The 16,703-nt window shown below is 38.5% G+C and overlaps 1 protein-coding gene across 2 annotated transcripts in view; it reads left to right on the top strand.

The window, feature by feature from the left end:
- FAS (Fas cell surface death receptor) overlaps nucleotides 1-8,442 on the top strand; it is a 35,118-nt gene extending 26,676 nt beyond the window's left edge. The window contains exons 5-9 of one of the 2 annotated variants that reach the window (XM_077125364.1): nucleotides 1,532-1,593; nucleotides 1,751-1,819; nucleotides 3,014-3,081; nucleotides 4,060-4,084; nucleotides 4,829-8,442. In XM_077125364.1, coding sequence (XP_076981479.1) covers nucleotides 1,532-1,593; nucleotides 1,751-1,819; nucleotides 3,014-3,081; nucleotides 4,060-4,084; nucleotides 4,829-5,193 — 589 coding nt within the window. In that variant the 3' untranslated portion in view covers nucleotides 5,194-8,442. The remainder of the gene's footprint in view (nucleotides 1-1,531; nucleotides 1,594-1,750; nucleotides 1,820-3,013; nucleotides 3,082-4,059; nucleotides 4,085-4,828) is intronic. The other variant, XM_077125365.1, reaches the window with a different exon arrangement.
- The last annotated feature ends 8,261 nt before the right edge of the window (nucleotides 8,443-16,703 follow it).

The raw sequence follows: 16,703 nt of genomic DNA on the forward strand, positions 1-16,703 counted from the left end.
GAAGATAAGACACGTGGCTTGAGACTTGAAGAAAGGAAAGAAAAAACAAACATGTTTACATGGAAGGAAAGCACATTTCAGGCAAGGGAACAGAAAAAACATTAACATGTTTACATGGAAGGAAAGCAGATTGCAGGCAGGGGAACAGAAAAAACATTAACAGGTTTACATGGAAAGAAAGCACATTTCAGGCAGGGGAACAGCAGCTGCAAAGAGAAAAAGGAAGCTCAAGAGAACAGGGTATCTGGCTGGAGTATAGGTAAGATAGGAGAAGGAGTCAGGGTAGATCATAAAGGGCCTTGTATTTCATGCTAAAGAGCTTGGTTTTGATCCAAAGTTAGAAAACCTGATTGTGCATTTCACTTCTCTGCTGATTAGTTGAGTGAGTTTGGGCAGGTCATTTAACCTCTCTGAGCTTCAGTTTCCTCACTCATAGGAGGTAAATTCTCATAGGAGGTAAATTCTATTACTTGTCCTATCTGCCTCATTCCTATGAAGATCAGATTGATATCATGTGTTGTGAAAGTGGCTTTTGCCTTTTAAGACATTGTTTTGTACAATTTATAAAGGTTTAGGATTACTATCCTTTTGTTTCTTCTAAAACTCATAATTAATTTTGAGAAACTTTCAGGGATTCATATAGTAGGCATAAAGAGTAAGGACACTATACTTTATGTTCCTTATCACTAAAAAAAATGTAACTCACGTACAGCTACTCGATCCTCTTCCTTCTAGCTCTGAGTGTCTGAAAATAGTTCAAAATACTTTATAATCTTGATTTAATTTTCTTCTTACCACAACCCTGTGTGTGGTAGGTAGTAGTATTATCTCCTTGTTACTAATGAACAAATAAGCTCACAGGGGCTAAGTGACTTGCCCAAGATCACGTAGTTAAGTAAGGGGCAGAGGCAAGCTGTGAACTCAGACAGTCTATCAGTGGGGGTCAACCTGAAAAAAATCTCATATGAGCCTCTTCTAATCACCACTTGATGCTAAATCTGGTAACCAAGCTAGTAGTCTACCATAAGCAGGATCATAGACAATGCCATTTTCTGGCCATTTTGTTGCTCCATGGTACTTTTTTTTTTTTTTTTTTTCAACATGGGCAGGCACCGGGAATTGAACCTGGGTCTCCGGCATGGCAGGCAAGAACACTGCCACTGAGCCCTCATTGCTTACCCCCCATAGTACATTTTTGAAATTGCTCTTAATTATTTATAAAGTAAAAAAGAGTTTGCTTTATTACCAGTTTTAAATTTATTTTTGTTTCTATTTTCTCCCCTCTCTTATATGTTAATATTTGATTATCTTCCTTTAACTACTTAACATAGAATCACTCCTTAAGACATTTTTCATACAGGTTATGTTAAGTTGTACTAGGTTTAGATGCTAATCTAGAAATATTGAGGGACAGAATTTTCCAGAGAGGCAAAGATGAATAAAATGGCTTCAGGCTTATAGTGCATCAATGAAAATGATTGAGGCATCACTCCACCAGAACTTTTAGTATTTCTTTTGTATTTTTTTCTAGGTGTGAACATGGAATCATTGAGAAATGCACTCCAACCAGTAACACTAAATGTAAAGAAAAAGGTTATGGTTTATTTTTATGGCAATATTCCATTTTCCCATCCGCAATGTAAAATAAGAAAAAAATATCAATCCCTTTGGAGTCTATCTCTGAGAGCACTTTGCTTAACTTTAAAGATTGCTAATTTTTATATACAATGTCCAATGTTCTAATCCACAGGATCCAACTCTAATTCAATATGGTGGTGTCTCTTCCTGTTCCTGCTTCTTATACCTTTAATATACTGGAGTAAGTTCTTATTTTGTTCAAACTGTAGATTGAATAGCTTGGGACATTCAAAAGAATTTCTGTCTCTCTCCTCTCCACAAGAAAGCTCCTATCACCTTGGTAGCTCTGTTGTATTGTTAAATTCCAATTCCTCCCACTGGATGCACTCCTGAGAGCTGATAAGAATGGATGATATCATCTCTCAGCTGCTATTTCTGAGCAAATGTTTTTGGGAATTGATTGGTATTCCTGCCCTCCCTGCAATGGCAGAATCAGAGTTGCCCAGAAGTCAGAAGTAACGCTTCCATGTTCACTGAGATTGTCCAACGCCAAAGAGAACACAAAGAGCAAGGGGAAAGGCATTGCCGACGGCTCTCGAGGAACTCGTTCCACTCTGTTTCTCTTCTCCCTTGGACCAAACCAAGCGTTTTTAAATTCTTTTTCCTTATTTTAAAATACTGTGGAGATGCATTTTATGCCAAGGTTATTTAGTAAAGTCAGTGGGTAAATAAAAATTGGATATAACCATAGTTACTCTAGAAAATTCCTTTAAGCCATCCATTAAATGCAGGGTGGATCTAACTTTCAGTAGCTTTGAAGCTACCAGTTTTTCCTTCTCTGTTGGAATAAGTAACTGTTTCTTCAGTTTTTCTGAAGATAGAGTTTGCCTTGCATTTAGAGGTTGTTTAGCTGAAAATACACTCTCAATGTTTAAATACTAAATTATACTTGGGGGTAACAGATTTATGTTCTTCCATGTCACACTGACTCCAAGTCCGATACTCACTGAGTGTGTGTACCTGACTTTCTGGACATTAAATGCCACTCCACGGCAAGCCATTTCCTGTGGCTTCTGTGTCCTGCTGCAGCCACACCATGCAGCTCTCCTCTGGTGGTAGAGGGCAGTGGTGGCCAGGCCATAAGTCAAAAGCCAGCATCAGGCTAGGCCAGTGTATAGTAATTGGATACCTCAATTTAGGTGTGGCATATCCCTACAACACTTGTTCCCTCTAAGTTAATTTCCAAAATTTCAAGTGGAAGTTCCCTTCACTTCATTTCCAAAACAAATGCTTCCTCTTGTGATATTTGGCCACTTCAACTTTCACCAATGAATTCTCCTTCTTTTTCACACTTCTCTGAGTGTGAGAGTACGCTCTCACATGCTTCCTATACAGCTGATAACTGAATCTGATAGAAATTTCTTTAATCTTTCAGAGATGCGAAGATGTAGAAAGAGCAAGAGAGAAAGGATTGATCACCCTGAAGTGACAGTCTCAGCCACTGTAGGTGTTGAAACATACATCAACTTTCTTTAAAAATAGAGAAAGTAGTAATTCAGATTTTTATTTATTATTTGTTTAAAATAAACATTTATTTTGGGCCTACTGTATAAGCATAGTTTAGAGTGGCCAAAATGAATTAGGTGGCACCTAATATAAAGTAAACTACTGCAAAAATAACGTAAGACTCAACAAAGGGGGTAAGAGAGAATGTGTTCAGTGAGTTGAAAATAAGGACAGGGCCAACTTCCGTGTTATACGTTGGCATTATTCCTACACAGAGGCTGCTTAGACATCCTTCCATGGCAGATGAATAATATTATGATTTCCATATCCAGACCTGGACAGGGCAAAGAAATACCTCTTGAGGCCCATTAGAGTTAAGCGTCAAGAGAGCTCAACTCTCTCCAGCTGCCTATTGACCTTATCCCTCACCATATCTTTTTCCAGCATGAGATCTAGGCATTTCAAACAGCAGATATAGATACTGGGGAGAGAAAAACAGGTCTGTTGTGTGGAATAATGATTTTCACATTTGGGGGCAGGGCTCAATGGGAGTTGGGGTTCTTTGAATCAATATGGTAAAAAAGTTCATTTTTTGGTGTCAACAATAAGAACAGCTACAATAAAATAAATTTTAGAATGATTACGTTTACTTCAATAAATCTATATGAAAAACAATCTCAGCCCATTCCCATGAATTCATTAGGTTCCTTGCCTTTGTGAAAAATAAGCAAATGTTGCTTGGTTTCTGACAAAGTTGGAACCTTTCAGAATCAAAATTTTAATGGAGAAAGAATCTCTGTAATCACTTAGTGTAGTGGTGATTACAGAGATTAAAATTAGTGAAGTGTCCTAATTTTATATATCAAGTAACCGGTTACATTTCTTTTGGAAACAAGGAAGAATTAAGAGATTATATTTACAATATTCTAAACATATTTTTATCTGTCTCCCTGTTTCCATTTTTTTTCTCCCAAGGAATTGGTGCCAATTAATTTGCCAGGTAAGGTTTTATTTTATTTTCACAGAGATGGTTTCCTTAGAAGTACTAGGCTAATTTTAGAGTAAAATGATGGCACTCATTTCAGTGATGTATTGTGGGATCTTGCTATTTCTTGCATTTACAGTTCTTCCTGTTCACTTTCAAGGATTTTTCAGGCATTTTCTTTACATTTATCGCTCTTGCCCGTAGTTAAAAATAAATCAAGGAGCAGCAATGGAATACTATATTCTTATGGGCTTCACATTTTCCTCCTCAACAGTGAGGTGTATTGTAGAATTCCTGTCTAAACTGACTTAGAGGTTGACCTGAATTGTAGACTCACTTATTTTGGTGTAGCCTAGCTTTCTAACAACGTACATGATTATATTCAGTCCTGCTCTTTTACATGATTCAGAGATAAGATGATCATACATTCTTTGCTTACCCTTTTAGGTTAATAGATCATTGATAATCAGATTTGTAAGGGGCTTAGAGGTGATCTTTTCCAACCCTCTTGTTTGCCAGATGAGAACAGAAGATAAGAGATATTATTTATCTTTCTGAAGTCATGAAGCAAATCATTGAAAACAGCAGTAGTTGGGATAAAAACTCAGGGTTTTGTTTTGTTTTCTTTTCTTTACCCAATCAGCTCTTCAGATCTCTATGATTTGGTTGTATTCTTAAGGGGAGAAATAAACATGATTTTCAGTAATGGAATTTTCTTTTAGAAGAACAAGTTTTCAGAGACTATTTTCTATTTTTCAGATGTTGACTTGAGTAAACATATCATTAACATTGCTGGGCAAATGACAATAAATCAAGTTAAAGAATTTGTTCGGAAGAATGGTATCCATGAAGCCAAAATAGATGAGATCAAGAATGACCATCCCCAAGACACAGCTGAACAGAAAGTCCAACTGCTCCGTAATTGGTATCAATTTCATGGGAAGAAAGATGCATATAACACTTTGATAAAAAGTCTCAAAAAAGCCAATCTTTGTGCTCTTGCAGAGAAAATTCAGGATAATGTCGAGAAGGACATTACTAAAGACAATGAAGATGCAAACTTCAAGAATGAAAATGGAAGACAAAGCTTGGCTTATAGTGAAAAACAACTGACTCAGTTCTGAGTATGTGCAATCATTGGAAGGAAAACTGGTTGTTTCAGTAAGTTTTTACTAGTTAAAGGTTGTAAAAATTGTTTGGCTTTTTACTGGATATATTAGATTTACAAAGCTAATATGTTTATAGGTTTTGAGGAATCATGGTTCTGCCTTCAAGGATGCTTAAAATTGAGTTGGGAAAGAGACAGTTACAAGTCAATATCATGGCACATTACGTCCCCAAATGGGAGTGTATACAATGGACAGTACATTGGGATAATGCTCTAGAATCTAACACATGAGTGTGTAGGTATGAACATAACATGCACGGTACAAATGTCTATCCACAGGCCAGCCCATTCCATGAATAAATAGAAATTGTAAGTTTTTGTTGCTATGTCCAAGTCCCTGGAAAAGCCACTTTGCCTCTGAATTATTTCCCCCAGCTCCTGGATGATTCTATTGATTTTATCATCTTTGTAAATTTTGTTTAAAATTTTGAGAAGAGCATACACAGGTAAAGCTTACACACACACACACACACACACACATATATACAGATATCTGAGTGCAGAATTTAATAAAGTTCTACCTCAAAGATCTTTGCACAGACTATCAGCATTGCATTGTGAAATATTTCAATTTTGAATTCACATAGGAAATGCAGATTAAATCATAATGCTTGAATATTGTGTATTTTTTAAGTGGAGAGTATTGTCACCTATCCATTTTCTCCTTCATGTGTTTTTAGATAGCTTATTGTACCTCTAAACTTGGAAGAACCACAAAGAAGCACTTATCATTCCATTAGAAGCCAGGACTTCCCTTAGAAAATTCTAGCCTAGAATTTCGTTTGGAAAGACTAATTCCTCTTACAGAAGGTAGCTTTATGACATATCATGAACCCATTTCTACCACCATTAGAAGCCAGGACTTCCCTTAGAGAATTCTAGCCTAGTCTTTGGTTTGGAAAGACTAAGTCCTCTTACAGAAGGTAGCTTTATGACATATCACGAACCCATTTCTACCACCAAAGTTGGTAAGGTGGATCCTCATTTTGTCTGCTCTGTTTCAGAATGTGTTCTCTCTTGCAGCAAGAGGCTGTTTACATATAACAAAGGCAAAATAACCATCAGGTTTTAAGAATTGCCTTTGCTATTTCTTGCAGCTTTTTAGACATTTAAGCCCTTTTGACAACTGCTTCTTCATTGCTTTTACATTTAGTCATCTCCAAAAGTTCTTATTAACTGTGGATTTTAATAAATAATATTTATATAGACATAAATTGAAGATAGTAATAAACTGAAGCAGACAGAGAAACCTAAAGAGCTTTTATGATTGAAAATAGAAAATATACATAAAATTATTTAACTAAAATAAAGTTTTTAGTATTTCTGGTTGTTTCTTTTTAAGTGGTGGCTTGTCTTTTGTTTTTTGTCTTCATTCTCGCTATTATTAAGTGTAATCAGTTTATGAATCTTTAATGCTTTCTTTGGTCTCTTTTTTCCCATTTTAACATTAGATAATTCTCTCAATAGGCTGTTACTACCAAGAATACCCTTCCAGAACAACACATGATTATTTGTTAGATAAAATTATATGCTAGATACTAGAATGTGGATAAGAAGGTACAAATTTTAAGGAGCACACTGTATTGATAAGAAAGCTATGAAATATTATTTTCCACATGCCTTCTGTTTAGCTACTGATGACCACTGGACCATCTCAGTTTCCTATAATTTAATTTTTTAATTAACTTTTTAATTTTTTAAAAAATATAACAACAAACACTAGATTTTTAACATATCATTCCATTCTACATATATAATCGGTAATTCACAATATCATCACATAGTTGCATATTCATCATCATGATAATTTCTTAGAACATTTGCATCAATTCAGAAAAAGAAATAAAAGGACAACAGAAAAAAATTGATACATACCATACCCCTTACCCCTCCCTTTCATTCACACTAGTATTTCAATCTACTAAATTTATTTTAACATTTGTTCCCCCTATTATTTATTTTTATTCCATATGTTTTACTTATCTCTTGATAAGGTAGATAAAAGGAGCATCAGACACAAGGTTTTCATAATCACACAGTCACATTGTGAAAGCTTTGTCATTATACAGTCATCTTCAAGAAACATGGCTACTGCAACACAGCTCTACATTTTCAGGCAGTTCCCTTGAGCCTCTCCATTACATCTTGACTAACAAGGTGATATCTATTTAATGCATAAGAATAACCTCCAGCATAACCTCTTGACTCTGTTTGGAATCTTTCAGCCATTGACACTTTATTTTGTCTCAGTTTGCTCTTCCCCCTTTTGATAAAGAAGTTTTTCTCAATCCCTTGATGCTGAGTCCCAGCTCATTCTAGGATTTCCGTCCCATGTTGCCAGGAAGGTCCAACCCCCTGGGAGTCATGTCTCATGCAGACAGGGGGAGGGTGGTGAGTTTGCTTGTTGTGTTGGCTGGAGAGAGAGGCTACATCTGAGCAACAAAAGAGGTTCTCTTGGGGGTGACTCTTAGGTCTAATTTTAAGTAGGCTTAGCTTATCCTTTGCAGGGTTAAGTTTCATATGAACAAACCCCAAGATTGGGGGCTCAGCCTATTGCTTTGGTTGTCCCGACTGCTTGTGAGAATATTAAGAATTCTCCACTTGGGGAAGTTGAATTTTACCCCTTTCTCACATTCCCCCAAGGGGACTTTGCAAATAGTTTTTTTACTCACTGTTCAAATCACAATGGGATTTATTGGGGCATCACTCTGGACAAACCTACAAAATCGTATGCCCTACTCAAGGTTCCATGTACTTATGGTGTTCAATTAAGCTGTCCACATAAGTTATATTAGGAACTTCACTAGTCAAACAACAAATTTTGTGCCAAATAAACATTTTTTGCTTTAGTCTCACACATAAGTTAAAATTTTAAAATATTAATTACCATCTATTTTCAACACCCTGCAGTAATGACATTCCTTTGTTCTTTCTCATGCTAAAACATTTTTAAATTTTACATTTAGTCACTATCATTATACACTCTAGGCATTCCTAGATTATACCATCTCAGTTTTTATCGTCTATCTTTATTTCTGATTTCATTTGTGCCCCCAGTCCTCCTCCCTCTATCATTCGCACATTCAGCTTCATTCAGTGTTTTAACATAATTGTATTACAGTTACGTAGTATTGTGCTATCTATTTCTGAGTTTTTACATTCCGTCCTGTTGTACAATCTGTATCCCTTCAGCTCCAATTACCCAATATCTAGCTCATTTATTGTATTATTCAAATTCTGTTTCTTTATTGATCCTCTGTCTAGATGTTCTGTCCATTGATGAGAGTGGGGAATTGAAGTCTCCAACTATTATGGTAATGTGTCTATTTCTCTTTTCAGTATTTGCCTAATGTATTTTGAAGCATTCTAGCTCGGTACATAAATATTTATGATTGTTGTGTCTTTTTGTTGAATTGTTCCTTTTATTAATACATAGTGTCCTTCTTTGTCACTTTTAACTGTTTTACATTTGAAGTCTAAATTGTTGGATATTAGTATAGCTACTCCTGCTCTTTTCTGATTGTTATTTGCATGAAATATCTTTTCCCAACCTTTCATTTTCAACCTATGTTTATCCTTGGTCTAAGAGTGTTTCCTGTAGACAGCATATTGATGGGTCCTGTTTTTTAATCCATTCTGCCAATCTATGTCTTTTGTTTGGGGAGTTTAATCCATTAACATTTAGTGTTATTACTGTATGGGTAGTACTTTCTTCTACCATTTTGCCTTTTGGATTTTATATGCCATATCTAATTTTTCTTCTTTTTACCTTTACTGATAGTCTTCATTTACACACTCTTCTTCACACCTCTCTCTCCTGTCTTTTTGTATCTGCCTCTAGTGCTCCCTTTAGTATTTCTTGCAGAGTCAGTCTCTTGGTCACAAATCCTCTCAGTGATCTTTTTGCCTGAAAATGTTTTAATTTCTCCCTCATTTTTGAAGGAGAGTTTTGCTGGATATAGAATTCCTGGTTGGCAGTTTTTTCTTTTAGTAATTTAAATATATCATCCCACTGTCTTCTTGCCTCCATGATTTCTGCTGAGAAATCTATGCATAGTCTTATTGGACTCCCCTTGTGTGTGATGGATTGCTTTTCTCTTGCTGCTTTCAAGATTCTCTCTTTTTCTTTGACATCTGACATTCTGATTAGTAAGTGTCTTGGAGTACATCTATTTGGATCTATTCTGTCTGAGGTACGCTGCACTTCTTGGATCTGTAATTTTAAGTCTTTCATAAGAGTTGGGGAATTTTGAGTGATAATTTCCTCCATTAGTTTTTCCCCTCCTTTTCCCTTCTCTTCTCCTTCTGGGACACCCACAACATGTATATTCATGCACTTCATGTTGTCATTCAATTACCTGAATCCCTGATCATATTTTTCCATTCTTTTCCCTATATTTCTTTTGCTTGTCAGATTTCAGATGTCCATCCTCCAGTTCACTAATCCTATCTTCTGCCTCCTGAAACCTGACAGTGTAGGTTTCCATTTTTTTTCATCTCTTCTACTATGCCTTTCTTTCCCATAAGTTCTGTGCTTTGTTTTTTCAGACATTCAATTTCTTCTTTTTGTTCATTCCTTGCCTTCTTTATATCCTCCCTCAACTCACTGATTTGATTTTTGATGAGGTTTTTCATGCCTGTTCGAACATTCTGAATTAATTGTTTCAACTTCTGTATCTCATTTGAATTTTTGGTTTGTTCCTTTGACTGGGCCATATCTTCAGTTTTCCTAGTCTGATTCATTATTTTTTGCTGGCATCTAGGCATTTAATTATCTTAATTAGTTTATTCTGGAGATTGTTTTCACTTCTTTTACCTAGGATTTTCTTGCTGGATGACTTTGTTGTCTATCTATTCTTTTTTTTTTTTTTTTTTTTTTTTTTTTTAAAGGAAAGACAGAGAGAAGGAAGGAAGGATAGAAGGAAGGAAGGAAGGAAGAAAGGGAAACATTTTCTTGTTTTATTGTATTTTGTTTTTCCGTTTTTTGTTACATGGGCTGGGGCCGGGAATCGAACCGAGGTCCTCCGGCATAGCAGGCAAGCACTTTGCCCGCTGAGCCACCGCGGCCCGCCCTGTCTATCTATTCTTGACATTCAGTTCAGCTTATTCTGGACCACTAGCTTAAATTTTGTTTAACAGAGCAGAATTTTTCATTTCTTGTTTTCTTGTTCCTTGCCCTGCCTGTATGGTGCCTTTTTCCCCCTACCCTTAGGAGGGTCTCCTTAGGTATTATAGACCCCAGCCAGATCTTCCCAGACCAAACTGGCCTCCTGTCAGGAGGAGAGAGTCAACTGCATCAGTTTTCCCTGAGGGCGAGACCCAGCAGGTTGAAAGACTTTCCTGTGAAGTCTCCAGACTCTTTGTTTTCCCTATACTGCCCAATATGTGGTGCTGTTCTGCCTGCGGATCCCATCAGCATAAGGTTGTGTGGTACCTTTAACTTCAGCAGACTCTCCCTGCTGGAGGCATGGTGGAGACAGAGGAGAGGTTGTAGGCTGGCTTTAATAGCTTTAATTTCCCAAACCCTGGGGTCTGAATTCCTTGAGGGAGGGAATCTACCTGAGCATGGCACCCTTCTTCTCCTTAGGAAGGCACAGGCTCCAGGTAAGATCTCAAACAAGCTTGTTTCTGCCTATGCCTGGGGCAGTTGCAGCCTGAGAAGCCCTGCCACTGTATGCAAAGGCAGTCAAGCCTTTGTAGAAACACAGCCACAAAAAAGAAAGAGAAAAATCCTTCTCAGAGAAGGACCCCCAATCCTTGGGTTTGCCAATCAAGAGCACAAGTTGGTATGTTGCTTTGCATACCTTCAGATCCTATGTGCCCCCTCCTTTCCTTCAGGGACCAGACCCTTTCAAGTATTATGTGCTATGGAATCCAGAAAACCTCTGTTTCTTTTTTTCTTTTTCTGTCAGCCCTGCCTCCTCAGCACCAGGGCAAAAATCAGCAACCTCAGATTTGGCGAGGTTCAGCTGAGCTGGGGGCCTATTTTTTGTAGTCAGAATTTGTGAATTAATTCCACAATTGGAGTTTAGTTGCGCTCAGCCCCTGCTGCTGGTAAAGTCCCTTTCCTTTCCCCTCTGGGAAGCAGCCTGTCGGGGAGGGGTGCCAGCTGCCATGGCTTGGGGAACTCACGGTTCTGGGGCGGCTCACAGCCGGTCCAGACTGGGGTACGCTGTGTGTCTGGTCACTGACGTGGCCCCAGCAGTTGTTCTGTACTATTCCTCACTATTTCATAGCTGTTCTGGAGGACGAACTAAATCCCATACCTCACTAAGCTGCCATCTTGACCCTTTCCCAATAATTTAATTTTAATAGTATATATTTTTAACCTATTACACAAAAAGTATTGGCACTTCAAAATGTAATCAATATAAAAACTATGAATGAGCTCGTTTACATTCTTTTTTTCATATGTCTTCAAAATCTGGTGTGTATTTTATATATAAGCACATCTCAGTTTGGACTAACCACATTTCAAATATCCAATAGGCACATATGGCTAGTGGTTACCGTATTGGATAGCAAAGGTTCATATCTTTGTTAGAGCAGGTCTAAAGTAACCTTAACTTTACAGTTAGCTTAGCACTATTAAGGTCTGGCCCTTCCATGGTCTGTTTAACGAGAGCTCTTCCTTCTGATTCATTGGAACTTCAATACCTCTCAACCCTGCATGAGCTTTGGGAGCTCCCCATTAGTTATTCATTCTCACTACTTGTTCTTTATTCAGCTCTTCAAGACTCTGCATGTGGTATTCAGCCAAAGACTCAAGAGAACCTCTCTACAGATTTCTGGAATTCTTTCTTTCCATAGCTCCCTCCTTTCCAATACTCTTACCTGTACAGTCTGACAGGCTTAGCCTCCCAAACTTCAATCTTTGACTCCTCCACTCAGTGAGATGACTGTGCTCTCCTTGGGATCCTCTTCTATACTGTTGTCCAGGCAGAAAAACTGGCTGATCAAAGGGCTCATCTTATTAATTTCTCTTCTCTGAAGGATCACAGTCTGTACTGACTATTGTCTTCTGTGTCTAGCCATAGACAGCTGAGGACAATTCTGGTACTAGTTATTCTTGATGGAAGTTCAACTTTGCAAGATGAAATTGAGTTATAGAACATACTATGCCCCCCTAGAGATGTGCAGCTAAGAGCTTTGGGCTCCTTTGGGAAGAGAGGTTGAAGTGTTTGGGCTTGTTGTGTGGCTGTTTTCCACATAGCTTTACCCAATGGTCCTGAGCATGACTGCTCTCATGTTAACATTCACAGCCATGTTCCAGATCTAAGGTACCTCCTTGTATCAAAATCATCCTCATCCTAGTGTACCTGGTCATCTCTGTTGTGGGCATCCCAGCAAAGAGTGTCATCATTTGGGTTGCCCATGTGCTACAGAAAGAGGTCATAGATCACATGGTGAGCTTTGCTTACTTAGATGACGTGGCCTTCTTCATTGGCATGCCCATGGAGTTCTCCTGCCTCTGATTTGATCAGAACATGTTTAGCTATTGAACCATCAACTTCTGTACAACTATCTGGATAAGAGTTATAATCAATGCAATTTAGAATTTTTTCCAACCCTCATTTCGATGGTAATTTATCTGGGTATAAAATTCTCTACCAAATTACAAGAGTACTTATAATTGTTCCTCAGCACTATGAACAGATTAAGCTACTGTCTTCCTGCATCCTCTTCCTTGATGTTCTGAACTTTCACTACAATGACTCTAAGTGTAAATGTATTTTTTACTTAAACTATTTAATAAGTGTTCACTTTCATTCAGAAAGACAGAGTTGTATTCCGTCATTTATTGAAAATTCTCTATTTGCTATTTCGATAATGCTTCTCTAATACTACCCTTTAGTTTCTACTTCTGAAACTCTTAGCATTATCTGATGAAGCTTTTTAGTTCCTTCCAGCTTTCTTGATTTTCTTTTCTTTTTTTTAACATATAGTTGTCTCTGTATATTGTGCTCAACAGACCCCAAAAGTGTCTGTTAAAGAGAGCAGGCTGGGTGGGCTACAGTCGCTCAGCAGGTAGAGTCCATGGCCTGCCATACCAGAGACCCGGGTGCATTTCCCAGTGCCTGCCCAGGCAAAAAAAGAGAGAGGGAGCAGACTGACCAGATTCACAAGGGCCAAATGGTCTCTTAAGAGTACTCACTCTGAGTGAAAAAAGTATTAGGCATACTGAATTTGACTTAGTAAAAATGCCTTGATTAGTAGCAGGAGAAAGTATTTTGAGTATAGAAGGGCATCTATCTCTTGAATCTTTTGCCACCTCAGTCTACAGATAAATGCCTGTGTCCTAGGTAAAGATAGGGCAAAAAAGGAAAATTGAGAGAGCTGTTTTAGAAAGAAACCAGGGCCTCTCATCCTGTGACAAAATGTAATGTAAAAGGATCCGAGCTCCTTCTTTCTTTCATTTCTTCCCTGTCTCTCCCCCAAACCATAACAGAAGCTTATTGTTCAAACCACTGCTCTGTGAGTCAGTGACATGAGGCTATGGTGCCTGGTGAAGGAGTGGAGAAGGCCCTCCAACCTCAGAGGCTGCCCTGTCTGGTCAAACAATAGGAGGACTTCCAGAAGTCTAAGTGAAAGCTTCCCAAACACTTCAGGAAGCACTGAGGGAGGCAAAGCACTGAGGTTCTCTGGAGATCTGTGCTAGGGACTTTACTGGTAGGCTGGGAGATTTGGGGTTACAAGTATGAAAGGTAGCCGCTTTGCCCAGACAAGTCTTACTTAGCATTTCTAAAGGAGATACGTTTATTACGTAATTAAGTGAGTGTCAGTGGACTTTTGCAGAATTTGCTTCCAGCTTTAAAGTCCCATTTACTTTTTAGACACCAAGCTAAGCTTCTGTCTGGAGATATTTACTTTCAATAAAATTAAGGCCAAGCTCTAATTACTTTTCTACCACACTAATTCCTGGAGGGAGCTGACTGACACCAGCATTGTTTTTTTGTTTGTTTGTTTTTCATGAGAAGCAACAGGTCTAATTGGTAGCATTAGCCCCCTTGGGAGATGCCACTAGTCACCTCCAACTGTCAGTTAACTGAGCTACAAACTCAAAAATACAGAAGTTGTGGATCACAGGCAGCTAGCAGGCCAGCAAAGCAGAGGTGTCACCCTATTCTCTTTCCTTTCTGGTCTCCCTCTCTCCTTCTTTTCTTCTCCCCTCTTCTTCATCACTGGTGTGAGATCACAGCTCTCTTGCCCTCTGCTCTCTTTTATTTCTCTTCCCCATCTTTGTTCTCTCTTTTTCTATTCCATGCTTTGGTCATATCGTTTCCTTCTCTCATTCTTATGAGGACATACTTTAGTAACAGGTAGTATGAATTCCCTTACCCTTCATAGCCAGTCTGTCACCAGGTCCTGTGGATTCTCCTCCCTGAATATCTCTGGAATCCATCCAATGAATCTCATTCACTGCCACAAACTTCTTCCTGACCACCTTCTTAACTTGAGTTATTGTAACAGCTTCCTAACTGGTCTTGCTTTCACTCTTGCCCCTCCAATCATCCTCCAAACAGCAGATGCCATGATCTTTCTAAAAAGCCAATTTAGTTATGTTGCTCCTGTTGCTCTCAGAATCGAGTCTACACCTGGTTTACAAGGTACTGTGAACCCTGGTCCTCACAAGCCCCCTCTACATCCTTTCTCAACACTGTCTCCCTTTCAGCCTTAAGGCCCAGTAATGTCAAACAAACACACACTTTTTGTTGCTCAAAGCTGTCATGCAATTCTTGCCTCTGAGTTTTTGCTTTGTTACTTCTTCCCCCCTTCTTATAGCATGTTCCTTCAATTTGCCTACCTATTACCAGTTTATTCCTCAAATCTCAGCCTAAATGTCCATTTCTATGGGATTCTTACCCCAATGTCATCCAAACCATGTATCTCTGATATGTGTTCACATATAATGCTATTTTGCAGTTAGTTGTTTAATCGTTTCTCCTTTGCTAGGCTATCAGCCACACAAGGGTAGAAACCATGATTACTACAGAGTAGATGTTCAATCAATATTTCTTGAATGAATGAATTAAGGAATAAATGTTTATACTAGTCATTTGTGTCACTTTGTGACAGGCATTTGGTAGAGAGGCTGATTATTTTTTCCTTAAGAAAATAATCATATCCTTGAATTATCATATGTATCCAAGGCCCTTTGAGTTTCCCCTCTTCCCATAGCATTCCAGCCTTACTTCTTACTGCTTGCCTCAGATGCCCAATCCTCTTCTAGCTTCTTGCATCATTACCCTTTGTCCAAATCCTCCCATCACTACCTATACTCTACTACCCATTCCCCCCTCAAAAAAGAAAATCTATCCAAATCCCACCCCTCCTCAAAGGCCCAGAGAAAGTGTTGAATCTCTGTGAAACCATCACCAGCTCTCTGGTAAACTTATGTCACTTCTGAAGTAATCTGTACCTATCTTCTGGACTTCACTTGGCATTTCAAAATGCACTTCTGTATTACTTGATTTGTGGTGTGTATGTATATATCTTGAGCCACCCCCCCAACACACACACACATAAACTGTAGGGTCCTTCAGGGTAAGAAAGAAACCATAAAGAAGTGGTTAAAGGCAGGCTCTGAAGGCAGTGCATGTGAATCCCTGTCATTCATAGAATTTGGACTTCAGCCACCTTGGGTAAGTTCCTTAACCTCTCAGGGTCTCAGTTTCCTCATCTGTTAAAGAGAACTAACAGTATTATCTGCCATGTAGTGCTTCTTTGAGGATTAAATGAGATTGTCCACCTAGAGCACAAAGAATGGTGTCTGGCACATGGTAAGTGTTCAGTACAGTTTTCCTATAATACAGTAATATCCAGGGCCTCAAAGGCCCAGCTTAGTGCCCGGCACATGAATGTCATTGACATGTGACTCATTAAATTGATTTATTGAGATGACAGTGCAAAGAGATAACAGTGTTTGAATATACATTGGCTTTCACACAAAGCTTTGGACTTGACTTTGCTAGCCATAAAATTCTTCTGGCTACCTGCTTTAAAATGAGTCTGCAGTGAAATGGCCATGAGGGAGAGGTCAAAATTCATGACAAATAAAATCGTCACAAGTAATAGGTCAAGACTCCCCTAATTTCATGCCTTCCTTTCACTCTTCTCAATGATGCTGCAGCAAATGTGACAGGAAAGCAATATTGAAGTAGCAAAAAAGTTTTTTTTTCCCCTATGTGGCATTCTCCCATCCCCCATCACAAACCCCTCTGTCTAAAGTACAAAGCTCAGATTCTGAATTGCAGTGATTTTAGAATTGCATCCTACACCTGGCACTCAGAGCACTCTCCTCCTCAGTCTGCTCCCAACCAAGCTTATCTCTTTTGAAAGTCTTCCCAACAATTCTAACAACCTAAATGGTTAGGTAATCTGACCTCATGATTACCCGTCCTCTGAACCATTTCTTAGACTTCTTTTGACCTGAAATCCCCTTTCTCCCATCTAGGAAGCTTCAAT

Source organism: Tamandua tetradactyla, chromosome 13 (genome assembly GCF_023851605.1).
Source record: "Tamandua tetradactyla isolate mTamTet1 chromosome 13, mTamTet1.pri, whole genome shotgun sequence".
Lineage (NCBI taxonomy): Eukaryota > Metazoa > Chordata > Mammalia > Pilosa > Myrmecophagidae > Tamandua > Tamandua tetradactyla.